This window comes from Octodon degus, unplaced genomic scaffold (assembly GCF_000260255.1).
Source record: "Octodon degus isolate 3935 unplaced genomic scaffold, OctDeg1.0 scaffold00249, whole genome shotgun sequence".
Lineage (NCBI taxonomy): Eukaryota > Metazoa > Chordata > Mammalia > Rodentia > Octodontidae > Octodon > Octodon degus.
The window spans coordinates 300,248-315,017 of NW_004524825.1; the positions used below are offsets into that span (position 1 = coordinate 300,248).

Consider the following 14,770-nt stretch of genomic DNA (forward strand, 5'->3'; position numbering starts at 1 on the left):
TATTTTTATTTTTTGGCAGAATGGGGGATTGAACTCAGGCCCTTGTGCTTGCCAGGCAAGTGCTTATTCTAGTGAGCCATCTCCCCAGCCCCTACAAACATTGTATTAACCATAATCACTGTGCTATGTAATACATATGAAAATTTATCCCTCCTACCTATTGGAACCATTGTACCCTTTGATCAACAGTTTCCCCTGCACTCTACCATTTAATATAACTATCATCCTATTTTCTTCCACTATGTTTTCAAATATTTTAGACTCTACATATTACAGTATTATTGTTTTTTAGCTACTCTTCATCAGATTAAAAGCATTCCCCAATGTTCCTACTTATGTTGGTATGATAATATTTTTCTCTTTAAATATGTTCATGCATATAAATTGCTTTAATATTCTAACGTTCAACTAACTCTGAATACCTGGGATAAATTTAACCTGGCTATGATGTATAAGATATTCCATTAGTTCAACAATGTGAAATTGGTTTTGAATGGCTTTGTAGCATTGCAAATATTTTATATATACCTAGTGAGATTAAAAATGGGGATGTTTTGACATCAGAGTGCAGTATTCTATATGCAGAGCATGCTAAGAATACTATATATTCAATTGTTTGTTAATTATCACAGTAAAAGGCACATTGACAATAACCCTCCTGACAATACTCTTCATCATTCTGAACATATCCCATCATTGGTGACAGGTTTTGGAGCATCTCTGGAAGTCTCCTCTGAAATTCTTTTTAGTCATCCTTGCATGGCTGCCTCAAAGCCCCACATCAATTCAGATTGCTGCCCTTTCACAGACATTGTGATTTTAGGGAAAAGCCAGAAGTCACATGGTGCCAGATCTGGCTGCTAAGGGAGATAAAGGTCCCATAAAACTGCCTTCCTACTAGACAGCAGTGAACAACCTCATTCACTGTATATTTTATCATACCTTATGAAGACATGAAGGTGATGTATCTTTTACTGTAATACATGATTTAAAAAATTAAATGTCCACCATAGCTTTCGATCATCCTTTGCATCTCCGGCAGGTTGGCTTTGTTATTCACCTTGTTGAGCTTTCATGCATACCTTCAGATCTTTAATCTGCCTAATCTATTTATTTCTGGAAGAGCAATGTTAAAGTCTTCCATTATGATGTGAATCGTATCCGTGCTTCTATACAGTTTTCCCATTTTTAAAAATGTATTTTGATGCTATTAGTTTAATAGAAATTTGCTATGGAATTTTGTAATTTGAACCTTTTATCAAATGGAGTTTTCTTGTTTATTTCTAGTAAAATCACTCCCATAAAAGCTTTCATTTTTTGATATTAAAATGATTTTGGGCAAATATATCATTTATGTATATTTTTCAGTTTCAAAATTTTCGTTTCCTTATGTTTTAGATTTGACACTTTAAGCAGCATGAAATTGATTTACTTTTTACTCTTTTAGTGAAGTCTGAAAACCTTTTTATTTCAGCTGAGCTTTTAGTTCATTTATATGTAAAATTTTCGCTGATATGTAAGGCTTTGAAACTATTATCTTTAATGTTTCCTATTTCGCCTGTTTTATGTCATTTTTCTTTTATATCTTCCTTACTTGGACTGACGGTTTTGCAATCAGTGATTTTTTTCTCTTTTTCTAATGTACAAGATACAAGATCTGTTTCTATTTTCATTTAGTGCATGTGATGCACCCACTTCTCAATGTCTTTTTGTCTTTAGAGTTTATATCTGATTCTTTTTAAAGACTTCTACTTTATTGCTTATAATGCATGTGATGAGTTCAATTCCTGACATATGTGGAATTTGGTTTCTGCACTAGTTGTTTCTGTTGTATTCTTCTCAGGTTCCGTGTGTATGATTCTCTTTGAGGACTAATCAGTGCTTCTGAAAAGTTATTGATAGGTATCCCCAAACTCATATGAAAATGAAGATGTCACCTTCGAAGGATGACTTACAGGGATTTCTACAGAACATTTTGCAGCTAGTTAGACTAAAGACAAGACTTGAGATTTCTGGGACCAAATATTGTGAATTTGGGTTGCGGACTTGAGAGAGAGGCCTGCTTGTGACTTGAAAACTTTTGGAGTTCTCTTTCTGTCCAGCTTTCTGTCTTCATTTCTCTAGGCTCCTGTGGAGGTGAGAAACAGGCTTACCTCCCATGTGGTGCTAAACGAAATTGTAGCCCTTGGGGTTCTGAGCTGCAGGAATGGCTGTACATATGCACGCACGTATGTGCGAGTGCTTCGTCATGTTTCCACTGCAGTGGAGGCTTTGCCATATGCCCTTCTCTCTCTTTAAGATTATCAGAGTCACAATTTGCTGTTGTAATTATTTTTCCATAGATTTTTCATTTTTTGTTTTCTTGAGTTGTTTTTCTTTCTGTCTTGTTTAATCATAGAAACACTGAAAATAATGCTAAGTCAGTCTGTGTAGCTTTAGGTGCATTCTACTCCCCTCCAAAAATATAGTTTTGCTTTATAATTTTACTGCCTTAATTATTCCTGGGACAGTGCCTGAAAAGAAGTAGTAGTATATATTTTGAACTAAAATTTCAATTTCTGTTTATTCAGTCATATTAATTTTAACATTTGCATCTGTCTTCTTAGCTTAAATGCATACTGAGCACTGTATCAATTTATCTCAACATTCTGACTTCTTTCATTTATGTTTCATTTCCAAGTTTCTACTTTGGGTGTTTTGCAGTACTAGCACTGAGAACAGGAAGTGTTATGAGTTGCTGGTAATAGTGACCATGGGTAAACATATCCTCTGTATCTGTACATACTTCAAAGAACAGTGTGGTATAACATATATCATGTTGGAGAATGGCCACATGCATGTTTGCCTAGTCTAGCTCCTCTGTGTCTAAGTTACATCATTTATATAGCATTGCTTTATATTTTTCTAACAGGTTTTTGGTCTTTATCTAATGCTTTAGGGAAAAGAATATGTGTTGTATGACTCAAGAGTGTTTATCTTAATCCACCCTTAATGCCGGTGTATGTAATAAAATTACCTTTCAGACATTGGAAAGCGATGCTTTTTTTCTATCACTCTTCAAAATCAAGCATCCAAGCTTTCAATGTTTTCTGTTGTTCTATTTCTTTTTTGAGAAATTGAGAAGAGATATATTTGAAGAGATATATTTTTGAGAAATTGAGAAGAGATAATTTTGAACACCCTTCATTCTAAAAAATATATGAAATGAAGGGTGTTCAAAATGAAGAACACCCTTAGAATGAAGGATGTTCAAAATTAGCGATAGCCATATAAAAATTCGCAAAATGCATTGAATAGAACTGAACAGAGGAACAGATGTGTGGCATAGGTGGGTTGATAACACAAAAGTCAAATAATTTTAGTGGATTAATTGGTGATTGATGTTATCAAAAATGCTTTTAAAATTAGAAAAGGAAAAAAGTTAAATCTCAGCAGGGTCTCTCAAGCATGGGTTATACTCTTAATGCCTGCATGATTGGTGATTACTGATGTGATAGTTTAATGAACAGTCACTATAGAAGAAAGAAAGAAGCTGACAATAGAGAGGGAATGTGGTGGAGTGAGCATTTTCAAATCACTAGTTCGAAAAGCTTGGTCAATACTTAAAGGAAAACAGAGTAAGTCATAGTACGACATAAAACTTTTTGATGTGGGGATGACTTTGTGCATGCTACAGGCTGTAGCTATGGGCTTAGACTGCTGACACAGAGTGGAATAGAAAGTAATAGAGACTGTTCAGGTCAAACAGCTATGATAGGAATATTATCTATACAAATAGTAAAATACTGAAAGTATATGGAGAACACAAAAAGTATAAGGTGAGCACTATCTTCGAATCAGTGACAGAGCATACAAGGATATTGATGTGAGATTAATGAAGGCCAGAGTGACACAGCTTGGTGATACAACCCCCAGATCAGAAGCGTTGGTTTGAAGTGGTGTGGAAGACATAAGATAATTCTACTCTCGTGTCTCAGTTGTCTAACATGTAAGAATATGCACATGCTACACCTCACAGGAAAGCTGAAGAAGTAGTCTCTGACGTAAATCTCCATTTGCTTAAAGCAAAGACATAGGGAAGATTTTCTGGTAAGAAGTTGAGTGTATATGAGATTTTGTTTTCTATAAAATAAAGCATTTAAAGAACATGGGGAAAGATTTAGATGGAAACGATAGTCTTGAGAATATATCTGTCAAAAAGAAATGATGCCCAGCACTGTGCAGGCATGGAGCCAAGGAAACCTTGACTCTTTTTTCTCGAACAAGTATCTTTGTGGGGTGCTACCATGTGCCAGGACTGTTGTGGGTCTGAGTGGGCAATGAAGTCCTTGCAGTAGAGGGAGAACAAATAAATGTATAATGTAATTTTAGATAGTGATAGCTCTAAAAGTGAAATGAAACTAGACAAAGGGATAGAGCAAGAACAGGCAGGGCTATGAGTTTTAGATAAGAGGGATCAGGGGAGGTCTATCTAAAGTGGTGACACAGTACATTATTCTAAAGAAAGTGAGCCAACCCAATACATGGAGAAAGAGCATTGATGAGAGTGGATCAAACACCATGTCTCTAAGACAAGTATGAAAACAAGCGCGTCATGGTATGAGCCGGGGAGAGGAAAGTAGTCAGAGTTGAGGATTTGGAAGGCTTATTATAGCTCAAGGTTCTGTAGCCTGCAAAGCCTGAGAGCATGGCACTAGCATCTGTTCAGCTTTTGACCAAGACCTCATGCTATTAAACTGGCAGTGGAAAGCAGGAGACCAAGTGTATTCAGAAGAAAGCAAGCAATAGATTTGCTTTGTAGTGACACACGTGCTTGGTAAGTAAACCAGGCTTGTGGGTGAAAACTCAGAAAGGCAGTCCACTTAAAAGGGCTCCACTCCCATATTCAAAACATCTCCCACTGAATTCTACCTCCTGAAACACTCACATTGGGCACCAAGCCTCAACACTCATTTTGGTGGGGAAAAATGGTGTTCGAACCAGCACAGCCATGTATTGCAGTCATGCGGGTGAGGGAGACAGCCTGGACTAGACTGGGGTCAGGAAAGGAAGTGGGAAATGGTCAGAATCTGGATCTGTTCTGAAGTCAGCAGAACCAGTCGTTAAGCTGGAACGCTGGGCTGCTGCGAAAACAGTCAGGGTGTGAATGTGGAATGGTTAGTAGGTGCATTGGAAGTGTGGGAGCCAAGTCATTGGTCCACTTTGCCTGTTTCTTCACTGATTCCCGTTTTAGTTCTTTTGCTCTTTGCTTTGTACAAAGCAGGTGCTCAACTATTTCTGATAAGATGAATTTGTATGTAGACAGGATATAGCAGCAGATACATCCTGGGAACACATCTTTGGCTAAACATTTTACATGTAATTTTCACTTAATCATTGCTGCTCATGTATTGCTATGTTCATTGTTCAATGGAGAGGAGGCTTTTGATGCCTAACACAGCCTCATTGTGTGGCAGATTCCTAATTCATCCTGCACCCTAGCCTTTACATAATCTTACCTGACTGAGGGTTATGCCTTTGTCACGATGGCACCTACTCAGTCATTTGTTATTTTCAAAATGCACATGTTTGTCACATGCTGTTCTACACATTGGGCACACAGGCAGCCCTCATACCTGTAAGTTCTGCATCCACAGATTCAGCCAACCACAGACTGAAAATATTTTAAAACTTATAAACATATATCTTTTCCTCAGGTTACTATTCACAAAACAAGATAGCTATTTTCATACTATTTACTTTGTATTAGGTACTATAAGTAAGCCAGAGATGGCTTAGAGTAAGGTTTACAAACTTAAATTCTTCCACAATTCTGGGGAAGAAGGCAGAATTCATGTTTGAGCAGGGAAGATGGCTGTGGTCATGTTTATCAGCAGATGCAGAGTTCATGAACAGAACTGCAATTTTACCAAACACTTCTGTTTGCCAACTGAATTGTTCACAAAGAGAAACATTTGTGAACTGAAGTGTGCGTGTGTATATGCATGTGTGTGTGTGTGTGTTTGTGTGTGTGTGTGTGTGTGTGTGTGTGTGTTGTATGTGTATATGTGAGGGAATGCATAGGTTTCCTGCAAACACTGGCCATTTTACTTAAAAGACTTGAACATACATGGATTTCAGTACGTGCAAGGGTCTTGGAAGCCATCCTTCATGGATACCAAGGGATAACCTTTTCTATCTTGCTTTTTTTTGGTGGAACAGAGGATTGAACTTAGGCACTTGCACTTGCCACGAAGCACTCATTCCACTGAGCCATCTCTCTGGCACCTAACCTTTTTTATCTTGGAATCAAACAAGCAAAACCCTTTAGTCATCTTGAGTTTATATTTTATTCAGGAAGTAGAGAATAACAAAAAATGTATAAAATGGATATGAGAAGGGCAAAGGAAGAAAAGCCGAGCAAGCAGCTGCATAGAAATTCATTAGGGCTGTCGAGAAAGGTTGAAATTTTAAACAGGGTAAACTAGGGAGAATCACAATGTAAAGTTGGCATTTAAATAAAAATCTGAAGAAAAGGACGGAACAAACTATGAGGAAATTGGACGGAAAAAATTCTAGGTAGAAGTGATGGCAAGAGCAAATATCCTGGCGCAGGAGGGTACCTGACATACTCAGTGAGCAGCCAGGAGGCCACAGGCACTGAAGTAAGGTAGGTGAGGGCAGAGGGGAGCACAGGATAATGTTAGCCAGCTATTTGAGCCTTAGATCATACAGGACCTTGTGGATCACTAAGGCTTTTGAATTGGGAAGAAATTAGAGAATTTTCAGCAGGAAAGAGACATAACTGATGTGACAACTTAGAAGTTCCTCTCGCTGCTGTATAGAGAACAGATTGTAGAGCAGAGCACAGGCAGAGGCAACCAGACCACTTGGGTTGCTTTAGCAGTAATCCTGGTGAGATGATGGGCCACATTTGCATCAGAGGTGGTGATGAGCCATGATTATTGTGGTTATGTTTCCTTTCCAATGGCATATCAGTGGGTCTTGCTGATAGATTGGATTTTGACTATGAAAGTAAAAGAATGACCCCAAAGTTTTCATTTGGAACCAGTGGAAGGGTGGAGCCACTCTTACTCAGCATGGAAAACTGCAGGACCTGTGTATACAGGGGATGTGAATATGTGGGCATCACATGTGAACATGCTAGGCCTAACCTATGTGTTGGCATGTGGGCTTATGATATAGGTACTTCCCTGGAGAACAGATAGAAATATTGGTTCCAGAGGAGATATGCAACAAAAGCATTAACTTGCAGTTCATCAGATGGCGTTCTGTAGATGGCATTTTCCACTGCAACTAAGTCTGCACAAGACTTGGCTCTTCTTTCATAGCCTCTTTGCTCTGACCACAAGCATATGCTAGCTTGCTGTGGCGACCTGTAAGCGCATGACATTGGTGTTTTTCCATGCTCTGTACTGATACAAACATGCGCATGGTTCTTTTACAGTGTGGTTTGGCTTCTTTCCATCAATTTTAAAGGTAATATTAGATTTAACCTTCTTCTAGTGTATCATAGTTCAATATTCAAAGTATTAGATGATATTCCTTTACTACAATTTTCAATTTATTCAGCATGGATGTGTATACGATATTTGTGTGTTCATCTATTTTAGATCATTTATCCATCATGATAATCATTACCCCAAGAACATCAATTTCTTCATCATAGCCATTTTACATCTACTTATTGCATCTCTGCTCTAGTGAAAATATTTGGGGGTCGGTGAGATAACTCAGCGGACCAAAGCACCTGCTTAGGCAAGCACATGACTGTGGTTTGATCCCCAGCACCACAAGCCATGCCAGCCGTGCCCCCAGGGTGGGCTGAGCTGGCCACAGTCTGGGCATAGTGGTGCATGCCTGCAATCCCAATGCCGGGGAGGCTGAAAACAGGAGGATCAATATGAGTCTGAGCTGTGTAGTGAGCCCCTGTAACAACCAAATATATTTTTAAAAAACCCAAAAAACCAAAAAATTTTGACCATAGCCATCCACTCATGGACCACGACCTTGTGTTCCTATTCTTGACTATCCCATAGCATAGCTGTCTGCTCCAAAACTGTTATGGTTACCATGATGCACACATGTGTGCACTGTCAGGGTTAAGGAAAGATGTAGCAAATACCTCTTCATGTGCATCACGATGATCTAAACATATACTGTGGTTATCCTGAGCTACGTGAATGTTCGATCATGGGCCACTGTCACATTTTGAGTTTATGTACCACAGTCCCTTGGACTATTGCCAAGTTTGTCATAGTTAACATCTTGTGTACTGTGTGCTCACGTCTTCTGGGTTTGTTGGATGGTGATCTAAGCACACACCGTGCACGTAATACCTGTTAAAGTGTTGTATGTCTCTACCAAATGACGGATATAGGTGTCATTCGGTGAATATTTGTTGCGCTGCCAATACCACCTATTCTGGCAGTGTGCTTTTTATACATTGTTTCCTAGATATGGCAACAAGCCACATAAAAAGTGCTACCTTAAACATTTTAAAATATACAGTCCTGTGGCATTAAGTATATCCACATTGTTGGCAGCAGCCCAGCAGCATGTGTTCAGTCACACAACCTGTCTTAACAGTATGTGTCAGGCTGCAGAGATACCTCAGTGGTCTGAGCACCTGCCTGACAAGCGTAAGGACCTGGGTTCGGTCCCAGTCACCATATGCTGTGCCAGCCCTGGAATGCTGTGCTGGCCACCAAAACCAGGCTTGGTGGCACATGCCTGTAATCCCAGTGCTGGGGAGGCTGAGACAGGAGGATCACTGCGAGTCTGAGCTGCATAGTGAGACCATGAACCAAATAGATAGATAGATAGATAGATAGATAGATAGATAAAATATTTTTTAAAAAGACTATGTGTCAACAACCTCTTGCTTTCTAATTGTCAGACTCATATACTATAGTGTTTCTGACACATGTGATTACCAAATACGATGGTTGCAAGAGAAATACATATTATATCCAGTCCCTTCTATATTTTATTGTAGATTCTGATTACTTTCTAATGAATAATGCTTTTTAACATATAGTTTTGATATTGTCTTAATTTTTAAAATCCTTGTTATTTATTTATGTGGTACAGGGTATTGCTGCACAGCTTGGACTCATAATGATCCTCCTGTCTCAGCCTCCCCAGTTCTGGGATTACAGGCGTGAGCCACCCACACTCAGTTTCAGTGGCCCACACAGCATGTGGTACAGGGAATCAAACCTGGATTCATGTGTTTTTCCAGGCAGGCACTTAGACCATTGATCTATCCCCCCAGCCCATTGCTATTGTCTTCTTATGCATCATAATATATATCACTTTTGTTCTCTCAAATCATGAACACTTATTTCTCTGTCCTTATCATTTCTCAGTGTATTGGTTTGCTACTCCTGCACTATAGCTGAAGCCTAGCCCATACCTATGTCCTAGAAGAGCATAACTGAACATGGATCGCTCGTGCCTCATGGCCATCTTCTTTTATACTCATGATTCTTAATTCTGAGCCCATGTTTTCTGAGTAATCATCATGCTTTATTTTCAGACTTTGAACTTTATATCCTGTACCACATCTCTCCCTGTAAAACAGCTGTCAGTTCCACATCCTGTGTCCTGACTGTCTGAGCATCAGCCCTTGTCATGTGATCATACAACATTAGCATCTGCCAGCCATTGTAGGTATTTACACATACACCAGTGTCACTATCTATACCATGGGTGTTGCTCAGACTCCAGACTTTTCTGATTCTACACCCTATTTTCTTACTTTATGCATAATGTTTTTTGGGAGTTGTCAGTTTCTGCGTATTTGTACAAAATATCCAGCAAGTCTCATACATCTCATGAATAACGAATGTCATGGCACATATATTAGGTTAAACCTAAGAAATTTCTGTTTTCTGAAATAAAAATGATTAAATATTGACTACCTCATACAGTACAATCTAATAGTACTATTATTCCTATGTCTTATGCAGACCTTTTGTCATGCTGGAAGTCTATCTTCTCTTTTTTTCCAGTTTTTCATATACTGGAGCCAGACTCATGAAGATAGTGTAATGTAGAGTCCGGTGGATAATTTGGGTGGGCATAGATTTAGAAGGAGTTTTTGTACTTAATCTTTTTACTAGTCAGAATAGCAACCAAGCCTGTATCAATTTTACATATTGACCTATTAAATATATTTTCCTTAAAAAATGGTTCAATATGTCTCCTTTCCCTCTGAAAATTAATGTATGATATGACTGAGAAAGAGTAGTAGTGACTCCGAGTTAGGTCTTCTTTATGTGCTCAGTGTTTCAAATTTAAGAAGCAACACAGGTCTGGTGAAATGGGAAGACATCACTCAAAAGGAAGAGGGAGCTGGGGGAGGAGGAACGGCAAAGCCAGAAGGAGAAAGAAGGAGAAAATGGAAGCAAAGCTGTGTAAGTAAGTGGAAGAGGAGTTGAAGGGAGGGAAAAGAGAAATCAAGTGTGGTGTGTACAGGGACCAATTCCTCATGATCATTGTGATCATTGTACATGCCTGAATTGTACCAATAAACTTAGAAGAGAGACAGCAAGCAAGTGCATGTTTGACTGTTTTCTGAACTCCGTGTCTTGAGTACGCCTTTACCAGTGCAGAGTTCCTGAACCAGCTAGCCTTGCGCGGAGGCAATCCCCAGCCCCAGCTTCTAGCATTGCTCTATTTTCCTGACTCATTGAACCTTCTCCGTCAGGATGCTAGGCTGGGATTTGCTTTTGTGTAATTCCCACCTTAAGGAGTTCTCTTTCCCTCAAACTTCTCTTAAGTGAGGAAACATTACATTCTTATTCCAGATCTTGGATGTCTCATTATTTAGCATATTCTCACCCTGCTTCAGAAGAAACAGTATCTATTCCACACAGACTGATATTGTGGAAAATTGCTGAACTCTATCAAAAAAATCAATGCAAAAAATGCTATAAAGAGGCTCCAGGTTTTAATATGCTAGAATTTCATAATCATAACACAATTACCCAGGACACAATCCTTTGTAATACTGCAGCTCTGACCAGATTGAGGGCAGGTAACGTGAAGACATGAGAAACAATACTGAGTTCGTAGATTTAAGAGATAACAAAGGTAGAAATTCTACCCCTCATAGGAAGACAAGGCAAGAGGTAGAACTCTAAGTCAAGACTCTTGGGTGCTGAGGTGGAGCGCTTCCCACTGTTGGCATCATCTCTTTGGGTGGACTGTCAGGGGCTCAGAGGCGTGTTGTTGGGAAGGAATTGGGCTTGCACAGATGAGCTGTCAAGGTAAGCAGTGAGTTAAGTGTGTATTGTACAAGTTAAATGTTTCTGAGAGTTTAATACTTTTTTTCCTCTTTCTCTTCCCTTCTTTTGTCTGCTACTCTTTTGTCCCTCTCCTTTCCCCGTACTGTGGCTCTCACAGGTTTCTCCCAAGTTGGTGCCTAAGAAGATGATAATCACACAGATGCGTCGTTTCTACAAGACCAGACTTGCGCTTCTTTTCCTGATTAATATTCTCCCTGGAGCTGCTGGCCAAGGGGAATCAAGACGGCAAGAACCTGGAGACTTTGTGAAGCAAGATATTGGCGGGTAAGGAGCTTTAACCACTGGAACAAAAGCTGAATGTGTTAAGTGCTGGTATCAGTTATTTATGAAACATTTGCCCTACATGAACCCCAGTAACCTGATCTGAGACACTTGTACGTTATCCAGTACTTAGGAAAAGCCACATCAGTTCACACTCCAGGGAGAAGATGATGTCAGAGTCTTTCATGCAGCTTCCTAGTCCAGGCTTGAGTCCCCTCTGTGATGACTTTTTTGTTCTTGCCGTGCTTGTCTTTTTCGACAGGGTCTTGCTGTGCAGTTCAAGCTGGCCTTGAACTCATTTATGGCCCAAGCTGGCCTCAAACTGCCAGCAATTCTCCTGCTTCAGCCTCCCTAGTGCTAAGATTACAGGCATATGCCACCAGGTCTAGCTAGTGATATTTTAAAAGCATTTCTCACCAGCCTTTTCCTATGAATTTTATCTCTTCTCAGTTAGGTCTTCACTCTGTCTATTTTATTGACCCTGGTCATTTAGCATTTCAACATGGTTAGGAATCTGGCATCTGAAATTTCAACTCTGCTGTCTGGGCACTGCCACACACACCTTTGCGTCCCCTCACAGCTGTACTTCTTGAACAAGAGCTCCGCTTTATTGTTGCTGCTTTGCTCTCACCCACCCTCCACCCACAGCTGTCTGACTTCAGGCCCAGGACCCTAAGGAACGTCGGTAAGCTCCACAGCCAGCGTGGGTGCTGCTGCCTACGTGTACACTTTTCCGCAGCTTATTATTCTGTTCCTTCAGTGGCTTGGACCAGTGTTCAATGTCATTGACTTTTTCTTCTTTCTTCCTTAATTTTTCCAACTCATCAAACAAAACATAAAGATAGACACATACATAAAGCACATATGAACTACCTCTGTAATTATTTCTTTGACCTCAGAGATACGACTTTTGGATGATTTAATTAAGTTCTGTAGAAGTAGGGCATGACAAAAGATTCCTTTTATTTATACAAGTAGATATTAATAAAATATAAAAAAGCATTCTTCTATGAAATAATAAAACAAAATTTTATAATGAAATATGTAGAAAACAATAATACTAATACACTGTGTATCATAATCTTAAAAGAACTGCCTAATTATTCGGTGCATAAGTCGTAGATAGGCAGAGTATGGATCTGACAAAGAACGGATAAAAGCACAAAAGTCTCTTCAGTGAACTAATGAAATGTCGTAGTGTAACTCGAGCAAATTAGCATAAACATCAACCACCTAACAGTTCCCCCTGGGTGGCCCCGTGCAATGGGTTCGTTGACTCACTGACTACCTGGAGCTTCGCTGGAGCACCTGTCATTTTGACCAGTGATTCTAGCTGCATGAGACACACTTGTACCTATTGTTTTATATTTCCTGTTGTATAATCTTGTGAGCAGTAATGGAAAATATGCAATTTGTCATCAGCCTTTATTTAAATAATTGGACTGGTAAGTGGTTAAAGTATTTTTGAAACAATGGGAAAGGTAAATTAGGAATTATTTGGAATTTTCCCTACTCCTTATTTATCTTCTATTTTCTCTCTCTGTCTCCCTCCCTGTCTCTGTCTCTCTGTTTCCCTCATGTAAAAGAAATCACACACATGATATTTAAGTTTGTGTGTCTTATTTATTTAACTTAACCTGGTGATGTCAATGTGCACCCATTTTCCTACAGATGACTCAATTTTTTCCTTCTTTATGGCAGAATAGTACTCCACTGTGTATAAATGCCACATTTCTTTACTCATCTGTTGATGGATATATATGCTGTTTCCAAGATCAAGTTATTATACTGTACTGCTATAAATGTGGGACCGCACATATCCCTATAAAATAATGTCTTTAACTCTTTGGGGAAGAAACCTAGAAGAGAGTTAACTAGATCAAATGGAATTTCTAGTTTTAGTTTTTTTAGGATTTCTGCACTGATTTCCCTGGTGGTTGCACTAGTTTACATTCCCACTAACAATGTAGAGGGGTTCAGATTTCCCCTTAGGCTTGTCAGCATTTGTTTTTTAAATTAATTTTATTGAGAAACAAATAGCAATGAGACAGTTTCAAAACAGGTTGGTAGGACAGTTTCAATAATTAATACATTGCATATTGTTGTCTTCATAGGAGTTATTCAGAGTACAAGATGCAGACATGATATCTTGTCTAAACACTATTAGTACAAATCTTTCTTCTCATTGAATTGAGAGAAAGGAGCTGTATAGTTATCCTAACTATTTTGTATATACAGATACAAAATGGTCCTTCCTTTGTATCCCCTTATTTTGTTTAGTTTTGTCAGAGATGGGTCTTCCATTGCCATTTAAATATTGTAGGTGTGTGAATTCAGCAAAATAATCCCATATAGTCCACTAGTCCATAATAGTAGTGGGTTATCCATAGGACTGGCAATGTCAGAAGTTGCTGACTTGAGCCTTTTACAGCTCAGCATATTAATATGGCTCTACTTTTTATACCTCGTTTGTTATTATTCTGAGGTAAGATGGTATCTCAGTATACTTCTAATTTCTCTGGTGGCCAGAGAGGATCAGTATTTGTTTGTGTATTTATCAGCCATCAGTACTTCTGAGAAGTGGCCATTTTATACACACACACACACACACACACACACATATATATATATATATATATATATATATATATATATATTAGATAGTATATATATTCTTTGCCTGGAGGAATAGTGGGCAATTTTTCTCCCATTCTGTAGGCTGTCTTTTCACTATGTTTTTTTGTTTTTCTATACTAAGCCTTTTTAATTTGATGTGATCTCATTTATTTATTTACTTAATGTTTTATTCATTTTAATGAGAAATTAAATAGCACTGAAATGGTTTCAAAACAGATTAGTAGGACAGTTACAATAATTAATATATTGCATATTGTTGTCTTCTAAATGTGTACTGCTTCTAATGTCATATCAGTTATTGCTACACTCTATTTAAAGTCAATGTTTGTTAAAAAAGATAATAAAAGAAACAAGAGACAAGAAAAAATGTCGTAGGATTGTCCTGCTATAATATTGTATATGGTTTGATTTCTAAATTTCTGTGTAAAAATGTTTAATTGTTTTTTTCACATTCTGTAGGGATTTCAAGTTTAGAATATCGTGGTTGTTGGAAAATAGCAGTTCCATGTTATGTCTAAGGCGTTCGATATTCAGACAGATAGTGATGTTAAGCCCAA

General features: G+C 38.5%; 1 protein-coding gene across 1 annotated transcript in view; it reads left to right on the forward strand.

Moving 5' to 3' along the window:
• Gabra3 (gamma-aminobutyric acid type A receptor alpha3 subunit) overlaps positions 1-14,770 on the forward strand; it is a 289,092-nt gene that overhangs the window by 122,920 nt on the left and 151,402 nt on the right. Inside the window, exon 2 of the mRNA XM_004646005.3 lies at positions 11,413-11,579. Coding sequence (XP_004646062.1) covers positions 11,440-11,579 — 140 coding nt within the window. The 5' untranslated portion in view covers positions 11,413-11,439. The remainder of the gene's footprint in view (positions 1-11,412; positions 11,580-14,770) is intronic.